Source organism: Micropterus dolomieu, linkage group LG06, assembly GCF_021292245.1.
Source record: "Micropterus dolomieu isolate WLL.071019.BEF.003 ecotype Adirondacks linkage group LG06, ASM2129224v1, whole genome shotgun sequence".
Taxonomy (NCBI): Eukaryota; Metazoa; Chordata; class Actinopteri; order Centrarchiformes; family Centrarchidae; genus Micropterus; species Micropterus dolomieu.
Genome location: NC_060155.1, coordinates 26,738,492 through 26,760,648, shown reverse-complemented (window position 1 = coordinate 26,760,648; position 22,157 = coordinate 26,738,492). Strand labels below are relative to the sequence as shown.

Genomic DNA, 22,157 nt, shown 5'->3' with positions numbered 1-22,157 from the left:
ACTGCAGTAAAAAGAAAACAGGTGGGAAGGGTCAAGCAGTGGCAGCTCAGAGGAAGTGACCGGTGCGTAGAGGCAGCTCAGGCTGGTTTAAGTTGGAGCTGAGACACAAAAGATCCAGTCACCACCCGTGTCTGTGTGTATGTACGTGTTTGTGATGTATATAGGTGAGCAATGTGTTTATTGATTGGAATCCTTGTACCACTGAACCTTGAGCAAACCTTGCCCTCACTGGGTGATCAAAGCTGTTACATCATTGGATTGCTCACAGCCCAGGGGATGTTTGTTTTCACAGCGAGAGTGGTCCAGCCGGATGGTGCCTTGACTTAAAGCAGACTTCCTATTCATGAAACTTTCACACATCTGCTGGGGACTGAGCATACTCGTGTGTGTACGTGAGATCTTACAGTATGATCTCACCTTGTGTGCCTGAAGCTTGTTAAGGGAGAGATTACTGCACAAACAAGCTGTTGTCAGCTCCAGATCTAGAGTCCTGGATACTATGGTCATTAGTTGTATGTATGCAGACTTATCTAACATTACATAACCACCAATAAGAAAGAAATCCACACACAAATGCAACTGTGCAGCTGTCACCGAGCATGTGCTGTGTGTATAAACAACACAGCTTTAAGGATGTTTTGTACAAAACGGGGATGTTCCGACATCTGTTTCTGATGATCCTTCAGAGAAAGTAAAGGCCAGATATTTGTTCTTTTTTTTTTTGTTTCTTCCACAGATGATCAGTATTGTCTGTTCAGATCTTTTCCCGTAAATGGATGCTCTGTTTTGACTGTCCTTCTGGAATTTATCATGCAAGCCATTTGGGGATTAGATTCAGGGAAGAAATAATATTTCAGATATTGAAGTAGCATCAAACAGTTTCCAAGCAGTAGTACAAGCGTGAAAACATATGATTTATGTTAACATGCAAATCGTAGCGCGAACAATTGGTAAATACCTGATAAAAAGATTCTAACTTTCCAACTCCTCACATCAACTTTTGTAGGTGGCAGAGGAATAGGGAAAGAAACACAGAAAAATAATAAAAACAGAAATGATCACGAATGTGTTACAATCATCCTTTGCATTTTCACTATCCGACATTTGGACCTGGTTTTATATCATCATGGTCTTTTTTACTTCAAAAGTTGGATATCAAATTTTGAAAACATGGGAGAGACAGAGGGAAGATACAGTTAAAAGAGCAGATTCATTGGTCTATAAATTTAGGAATGTTGATAGCATTCAGTTAAGTTACAGTGTTCAAATCCTGATGATCATTAAAAATCACCAGAACCAGAGTAAGCTGGAAATACATTTATTTATTGCAATATCTCCCACTGATATATGTCTGCAACTGTAGAAAACAAGTCCATATATTTTCGTTGATGGATTTCTCTTGTCACTTATCTAGAGTGGGGATTCCATTTGATCTATATTACTACATTACACAGTTACATCAATGTCGGTTAAAGTATCATTAAAGATACTGCAATACATTCATCATAACTCTTTATTTATTATCCAGTAAAACATAATGTCGTGAATACAGACTGCGTCCATGGAGCTGGAGGTTTCACCATTCCTTTGTCATAAGGAAGTGATGAAAACTTGCTTGAAAATGTTTCTATATGTTGACTGTATATTGTATAGATTTTTTATCCAACGAATACTGTTTGACCCGTGTTTTACCTTGTCTTGAGGCCTTTTGGAAAAAAAAGAAAAGAGAAGAGGATGATGATGAGAAAGGAAAAAAGGAAAACAAGAAAAGTGAGGAAAAAAGGAACAAGAAAAGAAAAGAGGTAGGTAGAAAGGGTAGAAAAGAGAAGAGACGGGAGGCCAGAGAAGGGGCAAACTAGAACAACTGAGCACAGTAGAGGAGGTAAGGAAGGGAGGAGATGAGAAATTTAGGGGGACAAAAGAGATGGAGAGGAATAACAGGAGATGAGAGGAAAGCTGAGGGAGAGGTGAAGGGAAAGGGCGAGGAGAGGCAGCCAATGGGAGATCTGTGGAGAATTGTATATCACCTCATGTGAGACTGATTCAATAAGATGACAGAAGACTGACAGTTGAAATCAAAACCACACTGTACACTCGGCTTTCCAGATCTCTCCATCTTTTTAAACCTCATGCCTGTCTTTCTGTTTCCTTCTCTCTTTCCCTCACTGTGTCTTCCCTCCTTGGTGGTCCCCCCTTCCATTTCCCGGCCTTGCAACTCAACACAACTTCTAGGCCCAGCCACCTTTTGCCTTTATGTTCACCTTGGGGTGTGTTCGCTCCAAAGCAATCTGCTGAAGATGAGATGCATAGCTGGGAAGCTCACATCAAACTCTCCTCCGTTATCTTTGTTTTTCTTTCTTCTTTTAATGCAGCTGAGCCACACCAACCAGACCTGGATAACTTTCAGTCAGTGTAATTAGAACTGCGCCAGGCAATTTCACACATCGGAGAGTCCAAATGGCACTGAGAGGGAGCTGTTAAAAGTTTTGTTAAAACTTCAACACCCAGAAGTTAAGGAATGTGATCTCAGTAAACTGTGTGATCCTCTGAACTATACGCTATCTTTCTGGTTACTGGCACATGTAAACGAGGTGAAGGGGTTCAAATATATTGGAGAGTTTAGCCATTTAAGAGAAAGTTTTGTGTTTAGCCCTCAAGATTTAACGTGTCTTTTTTCAGTGGGTGGAAAAGTGTGCGTAGCCATCAGCAAACTGTTATTTGCATAAAGTTGGTGACATTTATCTCTTCATCACCCTCAGTCTATATCAGGGAACTCTTTTGCAGCTATACTTTGTGATTTAGGCAAAACTATATTTATCATTAGTGCTGGCCATAAAAGAACGGATCATTTCTGTAGTGTGCACTTGTACATGCTTCTGGAAAACAGCACAGCCTTGCACTCTCTGACACTTCTCCCACTTACTTGACTTTTGCACTGAATATTACCAAGCTAACTGCCAGTGACCTACATGGAAGCATTTCAAACTTAAAGCTGCACTAATCAATATCTATATGTAGTGACAAAAGTTCCCCTCAGCTCTACAGAGCGTTGTAGTCGCTTCTAGCTCATTGTTTTGGTGTTATGGTCCGCAAATTCACTTTAAATAATTGCTCTCATCAGCCTTGTTTCCAGCAGCAGCAGGCAGCTGTTCTGCAGAAAAGCTCTGATAAAACCCACTGTATTTAATCTGCGCAGCACCAAACGGCAGACAAACAAAGGTTATTAACTGGTCACTATAGTGGAGCATTTACCTGGTAAAAAGCCAGAAATTTCCCTCAGGAGTTGGTGGAGACATAAACACAGAAGGATATGCTTGACTGGCATGTTTGTGATACCAGCTCTCGTACATACTACTTTCTGACTAAAATACCAAAGACGCCTGATTGGAGGCATTGGTGAAGAATTATTATTATTTGTTGCATGAATCTATACATATAAAAGGTTACACTGATGCACCGAAGCAACATAAAATTCACACATCCTGGCACTAATACAAATCTTGTTGTACAGCTTTAAACTAGTTTTGCAATTCTGCTTTGTGGCATTTCAGAAGTGAATGCCTCTAGTAGTTGCACACTTTTACAGTCAAGAAAATTTGTATTTTATGATTTTATGACTTTTTAACAAAGACAACCGTAAATGATATTTTTCCAAAGTAAGGTTATTCCTCACCTAAAATGCTATTCCCCATTAAACTTCAACTTCTTCCAAAGTGAAGATACGTGGATGCCGTTAAACCTAGATTCTTCTTACAAGGCAAGGTTGGCAAGTTTATTTGTATAGCACATTTCAACAACAAGGTAATTCAAAGTGCTTTGCATAAAACATAAAAGCAACAGGGAAATATAAAAAAGTTTAAAAGTTAAATAGAAAATACAGGCAGGCAGGTCTCCCGCCTTTGCTTATTTTACTCCTTTGATTCCCCATCTCCCACTCTATCCCCCCTTTTAGTTACTTCGTCACTGTCGTCACTGTAAATCCAGATTGTCCACGCTACAAACTCTGGTAAAAGCGGTTGACAGCTGACCATGTCAACAAGTTACGGCTCTGTTAACTGAGGATCAACAGTGTGAGATGGTAGAATCAAAAGAGCACTCTAAGCTTTTCAAATAGTGTTAATATCTAAAAACAAAAAAAAAGAAAACAGGACAGTAAAAGTTACAGTGCAGTGTAAGTTATCAATAAGGCAGTGGTAAAAAGAAAAGTCTTAAATATTTAATTAAAAGCAATGGTAAAAAGAAAAGGACACTGCAACCAACAGCCCTCTCTCTATGGACACAAAATTTGTACACCTGCACTGCACTTTAAACAGTCCTGAACTGATGTGAAGGTCTTTTGTAGAGCAGGGTGGACTTGATTCATCACCAACATCAATGCACTGCATCAGAAAGGTACAGGTCTTTTGTCTTTATTGGACCAGATGTTAATCTCTCATGTACTACTTCAACAGAAAAAAAATACTCCAGGCATAGTCCAGCATTATAAAATAGTAGAGAATGACTGTTTCCAACACTGTTTTATAACAATATGATATGCAATACTTTATTAACCCCCCAGGGGAGAAACTGAGTGCCCCCATAGATATAGGACAGACAACAGCTAAGACAAAAGGAAAAGGCATACACATGGGGGAAGAACACACCATAATAAACAGTGTAAACACCAATGTGACTGTACTAGTATATATATATATATATATATATATATATATATATATATATATATATATATAAAAACATCAACATATTCATGGACAACGTTCATGGACAACGACAGTCAGCGTTAATATAAATAAAAAACTTCACCGCCGCAGGTACAAAGGACATCCTGAATCTAACATTCTACATACTAACATGCTGTAAGTCAATCTTATTTTTTGAGTGGAAAACAGCTGAAAGTATTCACCATCCTAAGGCTTACATTGAAGTGCATATTATACATAAAAGGCATCTTCACTCTCAAAGACTGTTAAAGTAGCATAACTAGAGTAGTTGTTGTAAACTAAGCTTTTAAACAGTGCAATGTCATGCATTTCTTGCAGCGGAGAGTGAACAAAATAGGGCTTTAGGCAACAACAAGTCTGATAAATTCATCCTCTGCTGCAATTTTGCAGTGAAGAATTATACCTCCCAGGCAAGTGGTGTGTCTGTGAGTTTGTTTTGAAGCGGTTAATGAGGAGACGGGATCCTGTTTTTCCAATGAGAACATAGCATAATATCTATGTCATCCTTTAAGGGCCTAGAAAGAGCTAGAGATTAGCTATGGAACTGGCTGGAAAATTGTTAGAAATTATCCTCATGTGGAGCTAGAGGAGCTGAAGGGATAGTAAAGACATTTCCTTGTGTGAAAAGGTAATCTCCATTAGTTTAATGAGGATGGCTGAAGTGCATGACACTATGGAAACAAGCATTATCTTATTTAGACAGTGCAACAGAATTGGTAAACTGGAAAAGCTCAGCACGACAGTTACAATCCAGTCATGAGTGGAATATCCCTGTGCCATAGTTTCTGTGTTTCTTGCCCAGTACCAATGCTAATTTCCATGAAAACATTGCCATAAGTTTCATGGTAGTTACAGTATCTTTTGAGATACAAGACCATTTGCTGTAAGACCGCTTATCTGATTGGAATATTCCTCATTATCACTGCATCAATCCTTAACTGATAACAACAGAGAGACATCAGCAGGTTATTTTTGCAGTAATGACTTAAGGACTTGAGATTGCAGCAGTTCCTATTGCGTCACAAAGAAATTATGTTTCTTTCAATATGTCTGATCATGATTAAGTCTTTCCAAAAAAAGTAAACTTTGATGTTGTACCAAAGTTCTATTCTGATGCCTGAAAGATTGACTTTGTGGCCCGATAAGAGCTTTGTTTAAACTTTATGTCTAAGTAAACATTACATCAAGGCACTGCAGCCACAAAATGTTCCCTCAACCGCAGAAAGTCATGCTGTATACTTGAGCATCCACTGCTTTCATCTCCTCTGTTTATCGCTCTGACAGCACAGATTAAGGGATGGGACAAACATTTGTTTTGTTTAGCTATGGAATACAGTGGTAATGGCGAGCTGACACAGACGATTTGTTCAAAGGGCATAGGAAGAAATTATATTCCAAAATTCCAAAACAAAAACTGAAAGGTCATATTGGCCATTAAAGTGATAATTCATTGTTGCTTTTCAAATGCTCCTCTGCATTAAAGTTGCAGTTTTCCTCCTGCAGTCACTATACATTAGTAGAGGTTCCACTGATGGTGCACTTTCCATTTCTTTCCTCCAGTTTCACAAAGACGAAACAGAAGCAAATCATGAATAAGTTCACTGATGGTAGAGCTGGATTACCACCCTGCGTAATTGCTTCTGGGCCTCAAACCTCCAGGGGCCCCAAAGGCCCCACGTTTCAAATTGTTTGCTGTAGTTGTAATTTTGTTTGGAAATCCAGGAATGTGTACTACTAAAGCACAGTATCAGCGCACATGATAGGTGCCTGTAGGTTGTTCCGCCTTTAAAACATGATCATGAGACTGAGCCCTGAAGACAGTCCCGTGTGAAAATCTAGTTTTAAGATGATACTATCCTTCTACATTAATTTGTGTTAAAATGCGTTAAACGCAGTAAGCCCGCATTTATGAAATGAACATACTTATGAAAAGACTCTTTATTGTTCATCCTCATGATCTTTCATTCAAATTCACAAAAATCTAACCCATAATTGAAGTAACATTATTGAAAGAAACATTACATTCTCATGAAACAAATGCAATTCTCAAAAATATGTGTGCCACAATTAAAAGCACCCCTTATTTAATATTTCGTGCAGCCTCCCTTGTTATTTGGTTCATTGTTCTGCTGGAGGGTCCAACATTCTGTAGGTCCCATTTTAAGCTTCCTGGCAAAGGCTGTTAGGTTTCCATTTAATATCTGCAGATATCTGCTGGAGTCCATGATACCATGTATCCTAACAAGTTGTCCAGGGCCTTTAAAACAAAAACAGCCCCTCAACATCAAACATCCACCACCATACTGAGGTACTTTTCTATATGGCAAAATTACTGTCTAAACCAAAACCACCTTTGATGTTTGTTGCCAAAAAGCTTGATTTTGGTCTCATAGTATATAACCTGTCCCCACTGAAACTCCCAATAACGTTTGGCAACTGTAGGCACTTTAGTTTGATGTTAATTGACTGCACTAAAATGGTGTACGGCTGTGTCCTGTGCATATACTGTATGTTACATCCTGATAGTTAAATTATATTTAATTTATCAGAGGAGTCTGAAAGCTGGTTGTTACAGGACTTTGGTGACCAGGAGGAGCTGAGCCTAGTTAAGTAAATTAGGGATGTACTCTAGTCTTTTAAAGCAATTAAGGAGACGTTTCTTTAGGATTTTAATATGCAAATGAAATTCTTGGTAATTATCCAGAAATCTCATAAGAAACAAATGATGCATCAAGATGCATCGATAATCGTTTCATAATCGCATCGCAGCCGTCTGAATCGTCATCATATTGAATTGAATCGTGAGGTGCCTAGAGATTCCCACCCCTAGTACACACACATCCTCTTCCAGACTGATTCTTCTTCTGTCACTTTAAACTTCTTAATTATTGCCCTGGTAGTGGAAATGGGTATTTTAAACTGTTTCAATCCTCACTGTATTTTGTTTTTTCCCATAGTGATGAAAGATGTGCATCTCCACCAGTGTTGGGCAGTAACGCCTTACTGTAATAATTATAATTATTATTTTAATAATTACTTTTCCCAGTAACTAGTAGTGTGATTAGTAGTGATTACAGCTCAAGAGTCGGGATTTACTTGCTTTACTTTTTTTATTTCAGCCGGTTAAGAAACAATATTTGTTTTGTAATAAACCATACTAGTTAAAAAGTAAGGATTTGGGAGAAGCTGCTTTGTTTAGGGGGAAGGTAGTAACGTAACAAGTTACTTTTATCACACAGTAACAAGTAAAGTAATATTATTACTTTTTAAGGATTAATAAGTAACTTGTAACTTATTACAATATGAGTAACTTGCCCAATACTGATCTCCACAGCTGCAAAATACAGCTGCAAGTTGGCATCATCAGGGCATTTTCTGTGCTTCACAGTATTTTACAACATACTTGTGATCATGGTTATGTAATGCTTTTACATCACCAATCTATGAAATCTATACTGTACTGCTTGCAATATGAGAGGGGAGGAGAGGGAGAGTCGAGCACCTTTCCATCTCTTATGTAAAATGTTTATAGTGTTTACACAGCACCATTGTGCTGAGTCGGTGGTAAATGTTTTGTTTTTGTCTGCAGCTGAAGATTAAAACTACTGACTTAAATAAAGTGATTAACTCATGGTACAACTTTTTAAAAAAGAAAATGAAATCCCTCACAGCAACCATAAACATTACTGCTGGAACTAAGTCTCATATTCACTATAATAGCGCTAAAAAAGGAAACTGCTCACCTGCTTTCCTCTCCCATCTGAATCTACTGCACTGATTAATGATCCTCACTGTTGTGACTAATACAGTTTATTCTCTCATTAAGCTACAACAAACTTTGGTACTCACAGGGAACTGTAACAATCTCCATTATGGATTAGGCCATTACTGCTAAAATAAACTGCCCCCTGTTTTGCCAACTTCCACTCATATACAGTAGGTCTAGCCAAATAAGCTGTGCTCTCTGTTATGGATGACAGAACTACACACACTCCTGCTGCTCCAGTGGCTGTTTATATGATTTCCTCCTTTTAGTGAAAACATGAGGGAAAACACACCTTAAATCACTAAATCCAGATGGATTAAACTGTGAAAAAATGTAAAACCTTTTGAAAACACTTACATTAAGACACGATGCTTAGAAATGGCCAAATAGCTTTCACTGTAAAGGTTTAAAAACTTTTGTGTTGATATGTTGTTAATTACTGTGAGAAACACATAGATTTACATGAATATCATACCGTCACATGGCTAATTTGTATGATAAATTGCAGGGCTCCTTTTTTGAACACTGAAAGAATTCCTGTGGTATATTAGATAACAATGTGTATATAAATACAGCACACAGCTAATTACTTTATGAAACCAGTGTGCACAGGAGAAACAAGTTCAGTCTAATCAACAAACTAAATACTGTAAATAAATACTTCAGTACTCCATCAGTATTATTTTTATTGATGTACACCATCTTGTGGAGCCCTACAAAACTACAACTGAAATAGGCAAATAACAAATGAGAAAAGTTAGAATATTTAGAAGGATACAGCTATATAAAATACACTTGTTTTAGACTGACCACTAGGATAGCTGAGTTAATTTATTGGTTACTTCTGTAGCAGAAGTTTTTACACAATACAGGCCACACTCCTACGATAAAAACATGAAATTCACAAAAGTTCCAAGCTTTTCCAATGACAGCAGCAATACAAGGGGTTGAGATACTATGTAGTAACTTCTTGTTGCAGACTGTAGTATGACAAAATTCTTCCCTTTTCACCTTTGGACCAGTATTTCTTCCAGGCGGTAGACTAGATAAAACAAATTAGGCTTATGTGGCCACATGGTGCTGACAAATTGGCTGGTTTATGGTTTGAGCCAGCATAAATAATGAACACTAGCCAACAGCTGCCCATACAAACTGAGACTTATTCATGAGCCATCTCAAAGTGGTGCACATCCAAAACATCAACAGGCCGTCCAACTGGTTCAGTAAATACTGGGCACAGGGAGTGAGCTGGAGGAACCGGCTGGAGGAACTGAATGACAACAATCCATTGTGTTTAAATAAATCCCTGTTAACTGTTTCTATGACTCTAGTGTCTGCATTTGAGCCCTACAACCTGCCTGAGCATTCAGTACATCCTGGCACTTTTTGGCTCTTGGTCATTGTGAGTACCACCAAGTGGATGGTCAAGTTCTGTATCTAGAAAGCTTAACTAAGGAGTCTAGAATACATATATTTATGACTTTACAATCAGGGCTGTTTCCCTTTTTTACAGACAAATAGTAAAACCATCACTGGTTGCCTGGCAACATTAGCCTATTTCACAATTTTCCAACTGTAGGACGTTGTTTATCATCAGTGGCCAAACTTGATGTTGATGTGGGCAATTCTGGACTGACGTACCTGTCTCAACTTTGGAGTGGTCGGTCCTCTCTGTGACTTTCTCCTGGCTGATGAGGTAATCAACAATCCGCACGCCGATTGGTGGCTCGGTGTGGTTCCACTCCATGATGACCAATGAGCTGCTGGGCTCGTAGGTGTAAGACAGTTTCAGCCTGGCAACAGAGTGACAGAGATGAAAAACCATGCCACAGAGTGAAAGATGCTGTCAGCAAACTGGTCTCATTACTGTAATTGACAGCTAATATTATCCTTCGTGTTCTGCAAAACTGCAACCTAATGCAAAAATATTCTGCAATGTCACAAACACTTCTGTCAACAGAAAATATAACCATTTATCACCTGATGTCTGACTTGACTTAGTCTAGAGCGGCCGTATGCAGCATATGGCATTGAGACCAACATGTACAGAAGTTTTCACGCCAAACAATCAATACAGCAGCATTAGTGACCGATGTCATCATGAGCATATTATAAGACAAAGGGCAGCTCTACTTGTGGTTGGTTGTTTTGCATCTGTTTGTTGTTATTTTATGTCTCTTTGCAGTCATTTTGCGTCTCTGTCATTGTTTTAATGATGGATGCTATTTACCACAACCCATTTTACAGTGTGTTTGGAGAAAGGTACATTTTAAGTTACTAACATGGGTTGGGGAAGTGGGGCGCAGGTGGGTAGTCCGTCTGTGCCAAAGGCGCTGGAATCACACCGACACCAGTCATCGATAACATCACCTTTTCCTGAACACCACAGCATGCTCATCATTGCCTCCTGAAGAGCCTACAGAGAGAGAGAGAGAGAGAGAGAGAGAGAGAGAGAGAGAGAGAGAGAGAGAGAGAGAGAAAAACAAACTTGAAACCTAAATTCAAAGCAGATGTCATATTGAAACATGCAATATTCAAATTTCATGTTATAGTTTTTGCTTCAAATAAGGATATTAAAAATCTATACTTTAATTTGGATCACATGTTTGTCTTTATTTTGGGGTATTTTATGCCTTTACTAGATAGGCAAAAGTGGAGAGATTACAGGAAATGAGGTTAGAGAGAGATTGGCAGCACCTCAACCTCTAGAGAATCAGGGCATTTAATACGGACAATTTCTGATATAAAAGGTGCCACGTGGGGTTTTCTTGTAAACAAACTAAAGTTATCTTTACATTTAGTATCTCTCTCTAACAAATTTAAATGCAAGATTAAATCCAGCATTGCTTACATCTATATTTACAAGCTGGCAGTCTTCTTGCAGCATATTTTGCTGTGTTACCACCACCTGCAGATCAGTGGAATAGTGTGAAACCATTGGCAGGAATGTGTATTGCATCACCTGCGTGCACACCGTGGGCATGTGAAACCTTGTGTGCAGACGAGACAAACAAAAAGAGGACCCACTAATACAAAACACTCCTCAGTCAATTGTACTTGTAGTATAACTCATGTAGTCTATCTATTCAGATTTTCATGTGGCCTAGCTTATGTTGGCAGAACATCAGTTCATTAAGATGCGTAGGCATTGAGACAGATCTCTCTAGGTGTGTACACAAGTCTGTCCTAATCTGCTTAGTCAGACGTAGCTTACTATAATAACCATATTTACTAGCTACATCATATACACCCAATCATATATTATTCCAGATATTGTTCCATGTAAAATACTGTAAATAATACTGTTTCCAAGAAACAGTTTGGGTTGGCTACAGTCTTTCCTGCTCGCCTCAGAGTGCTGGTGGCGTACAGGTCCTGGACAGATGGTAGATTACAGGCAATCACCTTCTCGACTGTCGACTGTGGAGTCTACCATGATGATGGGGGTGGGTGGGGCTAGGCTGTTCCTGAAATCCACAACCCTCCATTGTCATTTCGATAGTTGAGTCCCATGTTGCTTTGTCTGCACCAGGTCACCAGATGGTTAATCTCCCACCTGTAAGCGGATTCATCCCCACAAGAGATGAACCCAGTGATAGCGGTGTCATCTGCAAACTTCAGGAACTTGACATGCTGGTGACTGCAGGTACAGCTGTTGCTGTACAGGGAAAGAACGCAGCCTTGAGGGGAGCAGGTGTTGATAGTCTGAGAGTCAGACAAGTTTTCCCAGCTTCATGTGCTGCTTCCTGTCAGACAGGAAGTCTGTGATCCACCTGCAGTTGGAGTAATGGTCTATTTCAAGTAGCCGGCTTTTTAAAAATGATAACATTTTCTTTGTTTGGTTCATCAACGGTGATAAATTATCTGAAAGTCCGACCCAGGGTTGGGCTTACAATTTTGGATTTATTCACTCACTTTAAAAACATTTATTGAAAGTTTTATTCTTTTGACATGTTTATTTACAGCATTAAATGTTGAAATGTATATTGTAATATGCTGTATATTAACTTATTTGGAGAAAACTGGTAGTTCTATGTAAAATCAGACGTTGAGCACCCCCATATCGGCAAAACGGCATGATCCTTATTTCGCTGCGAAGCTTCGACTGTGAGATTGACAGTCAATCAGGCTCCTACTATTCGGGGTCAGCCCTATTAAAAACAGATTATAAATATGTGTTACTCGTTAACTGTGTGTCCTTCTAGCTACATCAGTTGGTAATCCTCAAAGTCAGCAAACGTTGTAAGCTATATTTCCCGAATGAGGAGATGACTTTCAGAGATTGTTTACTGTAAGCACTTACCTAATAACATTAACAAAATATTTCTACATCAATTTACATGCAGAACAAGTTTTAAAATTCGATACTAGTATGTCTTATTTTAATTAATACTTTACTTTGCCTTTTAGTTAGTATAGTTTACAATTTACAATGTGTGCTTCCATGGGAGCTGCCATTGTTGTGTGACGTCATTCGGCTGCTACTCGTGAAGTCGGTGTACATATTTTTTTCTCCCAGTTCACAAGTAGGAAATCCGAATTCAAGTGGTGTTCCAGGATAGTTTTTGTAGTTGGAGGTCAGAAATTTCCGGGTTATGAGTTGCCTGGAACGCAGTATAAGGCACGCAAGCTGGGAGCGCTTCTCCTGCAGCAAAGCCAGGTTTATGGTGTTGAAGGTGGAGCTGACATACACAAACAGGATCCTGGCATAGGTGCCCGAGGAGTCCAGGTGCTGTAGGATGAAGTGAAGGGCCATGTTTACTGCATCATCTGTAGACGTTTTGGCTCTTTAGGCGAGCTGCAGGGGGTCCACAAGTGGGTCTGTGATAGATATGAGGCACTCAAATGACTTAATTCCCACAGAGGTCAGGGTGACGGGTCTGTAGTCATTAAGTGTTGTGGTCCTTATGTTATCTGTTTGTTTTGTATCAGATTGTTGACTATATACCTAGATAGATACACACCCCTAGTAACTATATTTTATATCTATAGTAATAGTGATGTGATGTCAGTGCAAGGAAAAAAATATCTTCTATTCAAAATGTTTTCTTTGCATCTTTTCTATACCAGTAGCTGTACAGTCAAGCACTAGTAACTTTCAAACAGCCTTTGTCAATAACAGCTTCTGTATCCATCAGCCTGAGCTTGGGGATCAAAGCCTGACGACCCAGGGGGGACCTGGACTGCGCGGTATCGACCTTTCTTCCTGTTGGAGGAGTAAAAGCAGTATCGGCGTACAATATCAATGGAGTCAAATAAGTCACAGCACAGTAGGCTGCAGCAGATAATGGCACAGCATGCTGCCAGCTCAGTAAAGCATGAAGACTTCCCTGTTAGATCCTATGTTTCTGAAACCTGTTTCCTCATAATGAGGCCATGAGGTTTTCTGCCCTAATGGATCACCCACATACTGTCACACGCGCGGTGGGTTTCATTGCCGCATGGTAGTTAATAGGCTGACTGAGGTTAAAGGATCACACACAAACTAATGCCTGTTTTGTTTTGTAGTATAAGCGGCTGTCTTTTCTCCCGTGCTGGCAAAGCCCTTAAACGAAGTTTGAGTATAGTTCTGGCTAAGCAACTAATCTGCTCAGGACCAGTTTTGGGCATGTTACTCAGGAATTGTAATAAGTTACTTGCTACTACTTCAAAAAGTAATATAACTTTATTTATTACTTGGTATTAAAAGTAATTAGTTACATTCCTCATTATATTACTTTATTACTTTCACTACCCTCCGCCCCTCCCCTTCCGAAAAAGTGATGGCTGAACAACCTGTTCAGCCAGCTCGTTTTAGAATCAACAATCAGCCTAACTGAAAACATTGCAGCCTCTCAAACCAGATGATGCTATTTCCCAGCTGTCTCTCCCTCGTTCTCTGTTCGTTGTTTAGATTTTTGGCTAGCAGCCGAATTGCCTCTGTCTGCTGCGCAATCGAGCGTACACGTCATCATAAAATGGCAGTCTAGGACAATAAATATTAATTGTGTTCTGGTAACGCAGTAACACAGTGATATACTGTTAGCTTTTACCAGGCAATGTCAATTAAGAACAGATTCTTATTTACAATAACAGCCTGGCAGGAGACAAAGGCCACGTGTTGTAAGAAGGAACTCCATAATATATGATCCAGTTTGACCAAAATCAGTGAATAAAGTGTACAGTAATCAGGGAGGCCAGGATTAGAGACAGAAGATAAAATGGCTTGTTTCAGACAGAGAAGGAATTCAGAGGCTAAATAAAGGGCCAGTATAAGAGAAATAAGGATTTTTTAAAACATGAACAAATCAGCATAATAGGTCTGCTTTAAGGTAGCTTACATGAGAAAATAGTGGTAAAGTTTACATTCTCCAGATCCCCGTAAAACAGTGGACAATAAATGCTTTTTTTAATCACTGAAAGAAAAGGTAATTACGATAATCCATTTCAGCAGGATGAAAGAAGGCACGAATTTTGATGGTGTCCCAGAAGATTATATAATGGATTTTATAAGAAATTGGTGTTTTCAGACATTAGACAGACACAGATAGTTAAGGCTAAGTGCTGTACACACCTGGTAGGTCTCATTGTTGGACACCAATTCATATATGGGTGCAGCTTTGGTGATCTGCAGCAGGACAGGTTCGGACTGCTGCCGCCCTTGCGCTGCCCTTGGACTCATGTGGCAGAGGTAACAGGAGCGGGGGCACTGGCCTTGACTGGTGCAGTCCATACGGACGCCGGCTGCCATGCGCTTTGCACCTGTGTCCAGCAGACTGGCGATGTATGCGGGGTAGGTCAGGGTTCTCGGCTCCTTGTCACGCTCCTCTGACTCCTCTGAAGGCGAGTTACCTGATATGACAGAAAGAAGGAAATTGGTTGGTTAGCTCTTGTTTCCAGACACAATTACGTGCTTTACACAAGACAAAAAGCTTTATGTTATCATACACAGTTTATAAACTAGATAAATGGTGAGGTCACATGTTACAAGTAATGAAATAAGGGAGTATGGAAATGAAAATAACTGAACTAAGATATTTCTTTCCCTTTTGGAGCAACATGGCAAAACTACAAAGCATTAATGCATTTTCACATTCCCATATCTCCCTTCTGGAGACTTTTTTGCTTTTCTGCATCACAGGCAGAATACGTGAGCAGGAGTGTAAATATTTGGGCCACAGCTACAGCTACAGAGAGATCAAGCAAAGATGGTGAAGAGGGAGACCTGTACTGAACAATGAAATGTTTACATTGTATTAGTGTGACTACTGTTCACAAGAATGCTGACGAAGAAAAAGAAATTCTGCTGTAATTTAAGAACAGATTCAGAAATCACACAGATGGAGGTGGAAGTGCCAAGGATGCAACTGTACTTTTGCTTTTATACAGCAGGAAAAAATATTGCTCCATTAACCATTTGATGTCCACATCCTTCAGGTAGTTTGAGTTGGTCATCTAATTTTAGAGAAAGACAAATCTGTCAAAGGTTTGCTGACTTTAAGTTTTGTATTATGTGAATATGTAAATCAAATATTCCCCATAAAATGTGATTTTGTCTAAGATAGAACAGGAGGTCCACATGCAAGGGGAACCAGAAAGCAGCGAGAGAGGGAAACATGCTTAATGAAGAACTTTGACACAATTTCTCTTTTTTAAAAGGGGCAAGTTTTATTATTACCATTTTGGGAGACTGCTTAGCTGTGAGAACACACAGGCAATTTAAAAGCTCTAGCACCAATTAGGGAATAGGCTTGTTGTGTGAGCAGGCTTTGATGGAATACAACTCAGGTTTATGAGCCATGGGATGATGGGAAAATATTTTGCACACAAGCTCAGGGAGTAACAACGTGCAAAAAGAGAAGGCCATCTTTCTGAGCATATAAGAACAATTCCTATTTGTTTTGTTTCACAGCTCCTTTAATTTTTCACAGCTCCTTTTATTTTTTTATTCAAAATAGATGTAGGTCTGTATATGGTATTAGTAGTAAGTAGGTTATGTCACTGTATTTCCTTTTGGTATGAATATAATTGAGCTGTGTGGTTTGAAAAAATAGGATCACTCAAAACCAACTCCATTTCTCATACATCCAGATTCACATCCACCCAGCCCTTTGAAGACCATATACTCTGGCACATAATTTATTTTACTTAACAATTTAGATGGAACAAACAACATATCTCAGTCTGACCTAGACGATAACAATACAATTAAACAGTCAAATACAAAAGCGAGAGAGCGAGCATCCGAATGTCTCCATGGATTACCACAATGACTACTGGAACATGCATGTGTGCAAATTTGTGTGTATGTTTGTGTGTGGGTGATTTTTCATTAAAAAGACATTAAGAATCTAAGTGCTACAATAACAATATTCAGTGTTTGCTTTTGCGGCAGGGTGTTGGTAATTAACACCATATTGATTATACCTCATCTCCACACACACTTAATTTTGTCTGACACCTACTGAGTCATTACGTTTCACAGGTTTTTAGGAGTTTCTTCATGATAGACAAGTTACAATAAGTCTAATTCAGTTGAATAAAGGTGGCTAAAGTTTCTGTAGTCAAGAAAGAGATACACTTTTGTTTACTTACAATAGGCTTAATCAGACTGTTTGGGGCTCAATTAACAGAAAACAAGATATTTCAAACATAGTAAGGAGGTAGGATAAGATAATGAATATTTCTTTGAGTATGTTAACTTCAATTATCAAAATACAAATTAGCAAAGTAAAAGCACGTAAAAGCCACTATGTGCAGAATTTTTATGAGGTTGAGAAAATGCAAGCTTTTAGACCATTCATCTTATGGTCCCTGGGTCAAATCTGCAGGGATTTAATATTGGAAGAACAATGGAGAGCTCGGCTCCCCTGAAAGACTCATTTGAGAAATTTAGGGGGACTTCAAAAATACTGTAATTTTTGATGCAGCTGGTTTTATTCTGTATATTTAGGTTCCTGAAATAAATAATGGGCTACTAGGCTAAAGCACTTGCCATAACAATTTCCAATAATTTATTTCAAATAAACACAATGCTTTCCATTCCTGCTGTGCCATTATGCATGTTTTCCTATGACCAAATTTGAGACTGTGGGAATGTTCACAATTGTCATGCGATGCGACTAAAGTTTGGTATGTTCGATAATTTCACAAGTTAATGCGAACCATTGCTTGATTGATCGATTTGAGAGATTTAAAAAAAAAATTACAGTGAATACTCTTCTTGATTCTTTCTTTCTGCCACAGTGCAAATCGAACACTGGAAATAACAGAAGTGAAGCCGAGAAAACATGACTACCAATGCAATATTCTCAAAGCACAGAAACAAATCAGCATCACAAACCACTAGACCATGGTGCATCAGGGCCCTTTATATAAATTGACGAGACCATGAAAAGAAAAGCGCCAAAAAATTTAAGAAAATGTCATATAGGAGCAGGGGGAGCACATAACCCACAAATACCTAATATGGTAAACAAAGAAAAATTACACCCAACCTGGGAAATGTCACTGGTGACTGGTTTACTGGATGAAAGACTCCTTTGATAACACAGCTGCCTCCAGATCTAGTAATGGATTGTGAACTATATAAATTGCTGTGTTTGTGTGTTTATATGTGTAGATCTGGGTGCACAGGTGTTTATGTAACAGGTCTCTTGTTCATGTCCTCGACAATGTTAGCATCCAGCTCCGAAGCCTTTTGATTAGGTCAGTGAGACATTTCAACAGATAAGCCTTTACCAATCAGAGGAAAGTGTAGCTAAATGAGGTCTGATAGAGGGACGAGGCACATCAGGGGAGAACAAAATCACACTCTGGACGTTTACACATCTTGACCCCAGAGTGGCATTGGCGTGTGTGGGTGTGCAAGAATTAAATGTCAATGTAGAGGCACTCTGCAGGTCATGACTGCATGACTAATCAAGGGCAATAACGAAGAAGATTAGGGTTTTGTTTGTAGTGTGCGTAAGTGGGTGGGTAGACATAAATCAATGAGAAATAGAAAACACTTCTAGAACCGAGTCGCGTGATTACTTGAGTGTATGCATGCTTGAGCACGAAATATTTGCATTCATATACTTATTCATGTCTATGCTGCCAAGGATGTCAATGTCCTTGCACTCCTGACCAGCCAAACTTTAATCTATCCTTGTCAAACTGGCTCACTTCCCACTAATCAGCTCTCATCATTCTGTCTTCACTTGCCACCTCCTGGCAGATGGAAATTAAATGTGGCAGTTATATTAGGACAGCTGGGTGCCTTTTAGGGCAAAGAAGATTGGCAATGATTAGTTCAGTTTGGTCTTGGTTTAGTTCAGCAGCGTTCAGTGTCAGCTGGGACCATGGGGAATATTAAAATGGGTGAGCAGCCTGGCCTGATGGTCAAACATACACGGTATATTATCATAATAAAACCTCGTCTAATTTACTTCGAATTTATAATTTAGGGTCTAAGTATATTGCATTATTAGATATATTATGAATGTAATCCAAGCAAGACTGTGTTTTTTTAAAGAACCAAAGGTTGAACTCATAAGCAACACACTCATGTTAAATTTAATACACTCACAGTTTTCCCACAATAACTTCACTTCGTCTGGTATGACCAATAGCTTGTAGTGATTAACGTCAGCTTCTATTAGCAAACTTCAAAACGATCAATATTGGCATTTATGCTACAGCAACAAAAAATGTTGATTCAATGAATCTTAGTAACAGGTTGGACACTTACTGTATTTTAGGAGAGCAAAAACAGAATGATACTATTTTATTGTGACTTGTATGTGTAACAGTACCAACTATTAACACACAATTTACTACTTTTGTTTCTATATTTCTCATAAATAGACACAGAGCGGAAAAACCCTCCTAAAACATACTGTGAAAAGCATCTCTTGACTATTTAGAGAGTCACAGACATACTCAAGAGTCACTTTAGACTCATCCAACCTTCTCCTCTGGTGGAGAGCTGGTGGAGAATCAACCACCTGGGTTGGTAACTGGTGCTTAATGCATGTTTATTTATTTCCTGACAGGCTGCTTTACTATTTTATGAATTTCAATTTGTGATAAAGCTTGTCTGAGGCGACACTTAACATGTGTCCAACACTTGATGTGGCCTTTTAAGTCCTGAGTCTCAGAAGAAAACTGAGAATACCTGGCCATTAAAAGCACGTTTAGGAAAAGTAAGTGCATAAATCGTGCTGCGTATGAACATGCAAAGCTGGGTGTTATGTGTTGAGGGACACAGGTGCAGGAGGTTGGGAATAATATGGTTCCCTTTGTATGCATTCCAACTACTTGTCTTTCCACTGTGAACTATGAGTTGTTGCTGTGAGGTAAGAATGTTTTTCTATCTAATATTCATGCTGTATTTTTTTGTCACACAAAAGAAAACAAGGGAGCTCCATGTTCTTCTTTATACTTTGCTTAAAGTCTTCCTTTTGTTTCTCAGCCTTTCCTTTGTCTCTTCTTACAGCATCTCCTCTTTCTGATTCCTCTTACGCAGTAAAAGGCACAATCACATCTTTTCTTCACAATGCAAATACATGTGTGGTAGGTGTGAGGGAGAAAAGTTATGATATAATATTCCGTTTCTGCATCTCCCTACTAACACAAGAAAACTCTCTTCTCTCACATTTCCTGACAATTTCTTTGCTTTTGCATTCTGACTAGAGCTCACTTTCTTTCTAATATTCCCCTTTTTTCTTCTCTTAGCTCTCTTCAAGCCTGACAGCTTCATTCGCACACTTACCTAAGCATGTAAACTGTTGTCAACTTCAACCCATGCACACAAGCACACACCTCATGACTTGCAATATATTGCATTAAGGAGAAGAAATCTCAAGTAAAATGTACACATATATATACAAGCAGACATACACAAGGTCATTAAATCTGTGTTTGACAGAGTCAGGTGTCTCATTGAGGAAAGTAAAAGAACCGCAATATACGCCTCTGCTTTGTACTTCCAGATCAGAATTTTGCAGGGCACTACCTAATTTGATCTATTTCTGACCATGGGGGGTTGAGCACAGAGCACCTTTGTGAGCCTATATGCGAGTGTGAGTTTGATACTTCTATGCTTGTGTAATATTTCAGTGCTGAAAGTGGTTTAGGTCAGCCTTCACTCTTTCAAGGGGTAAATTTGCTTTTGAAGCTACCTTAAGGTTTACATGTAGTTTAAGATCACAGCTACACTATTCTGTCTATTTTATATTAAAGCTAGGGTGCCTATCACCACCAGGTAAATCTCTATATTTCTCAGTTAACCGTATTTTTTGACACCTGGTGTCTGCGGCAACCCACGCTGGTGATATGGTAGTGTTGTGTTTTGTACCAACCAATATGTTTGCCAAACCTGTAGGGGGGAGCAACCGTAGCAACAGCAACAAACCCTATATGGCAGATTCTTCACGTCATAAGCTTGTGTTGTGAAACAAAAGGTCTGTGCTGCAGGTTGACGATTGATGATTTAATATTTAAGTGTGAAAAGTGTCACTCGAAGCGATGAACCCACTTTTGCATGTCATTCGGCTAGCTGTTTTAGTTTAATACCTCACAAAAACAAAACAGGAGAAAACTTTTCCAGTAAAAAACTGTAATTAACCAACTTTAACTCTTTTATGGATTACTTGGGAAGACAGTAGCAGCCTAAAGCTAGGGTAGACAATTTATTTCAGATGCACTGATTCGCTGAAAGTGTCTGTGGCTGTTGCAGGACAGTAATAAGCATGGATGGCCAAGTTGCCTGTCCATTATCTGCTCACACTACATATATATATTCATACATACATATACACATATATATACTGTATATATATCCTCTTTCAGCCCTTGGTATTTCTCAAGCTTCTCATGTTCCTTCTTCTTGATGTTGCTGTTGCTTGGGATTGCCACATCTATCACTACAGCCTTCTTCTCCTGTTTGTCGATCAACACGATGTCTGGTTGGTTAGCCATCACCAGTTTGTCAGTCTGGATCTTGAAGTACCACAGGATCTTAGCTCAGTCATTCTCAACTACCTTAGGAGGTGTCTTCCATTTTGACCTTGGTACTTCCAGCCCATACTCACGGCAGATGTACCTGTACACCGTGCCAGCTACCTGGTTATGGTGTTCCATGTACGCACTTCCTGCCTGCATCTTACACCCTGCTGTTATGTGCTGTACTGTCTCAGGGGCTTCCTTGCACAGTCTGCACCTGCCTGGTGTGGTAGACCCCAGCCTCTATTGATCTTGTACCTGAGTGCCTGTTCTTGTGCTGCGATGATTAATGCTTCTGTGCTGTCCTTTAGTCCAACTTTTTCCAGCCACTGCCAGGATTTCCTGCTATCAGCCACTTCTTCTATTTGTCTGTGGTACATGCCGTGCAGCGGCTTGTCCCTCCATGAAGGTTATTCATCTTCCTTGTCCTCACCCTCTGGTTTCTGCTGCCTGAGGTATTCACTAAGTCCTTCATCTTTGGGGGCCATCTTCCTGATGTACTCTTGGATCTTTGTTGTTTCATCCTGGACAGTGGTCTTGACACTCACTAGCCCTCGGCCTCCCTCGTTACACTTGGTGTACAGTCTCAGGATGCTGGATCTGGGGTGAAACCCTCCATGCTTTGTGAGGAGCTTTCTTGTCTTGATGTCAGTGGCCTCTATCTCCTCCTTTGGCCAGTTTATTAGTTTATTATACCAGCG

General features: G+C 39.3%; 1 protein-coding gene across 1 annotated transcript in view; it reads right to left on the bottom strand.

Moving 5' to 3' along the window:
* The window catches only part of astn1 (astrotactin 1), a 398,026-nt gene that overhangs the window by 36,671 nt on the left and 339,198 nt on the right, over positions 1–22,157 (bottom strand). The window contains exons 18-20 of the mRNA XM_046052123.1: positions 15,044–15,321; positions 10,773–10,906; positions 10,132–10,283 (exon numbers count right to left, since the gene is read on the bottom strand). Of these exons, the coding sequence (XP_045908079.1) occupies positions 10,132–10,283; positions 10,773–10,906; positions 15,044–15,321 (564 nt within the window). The remainder of the gene's footprint in view (positions 1–10,131; positions 10,284–10,772; positions 10,907–15,043; positions 15,322–22,157) is intronic.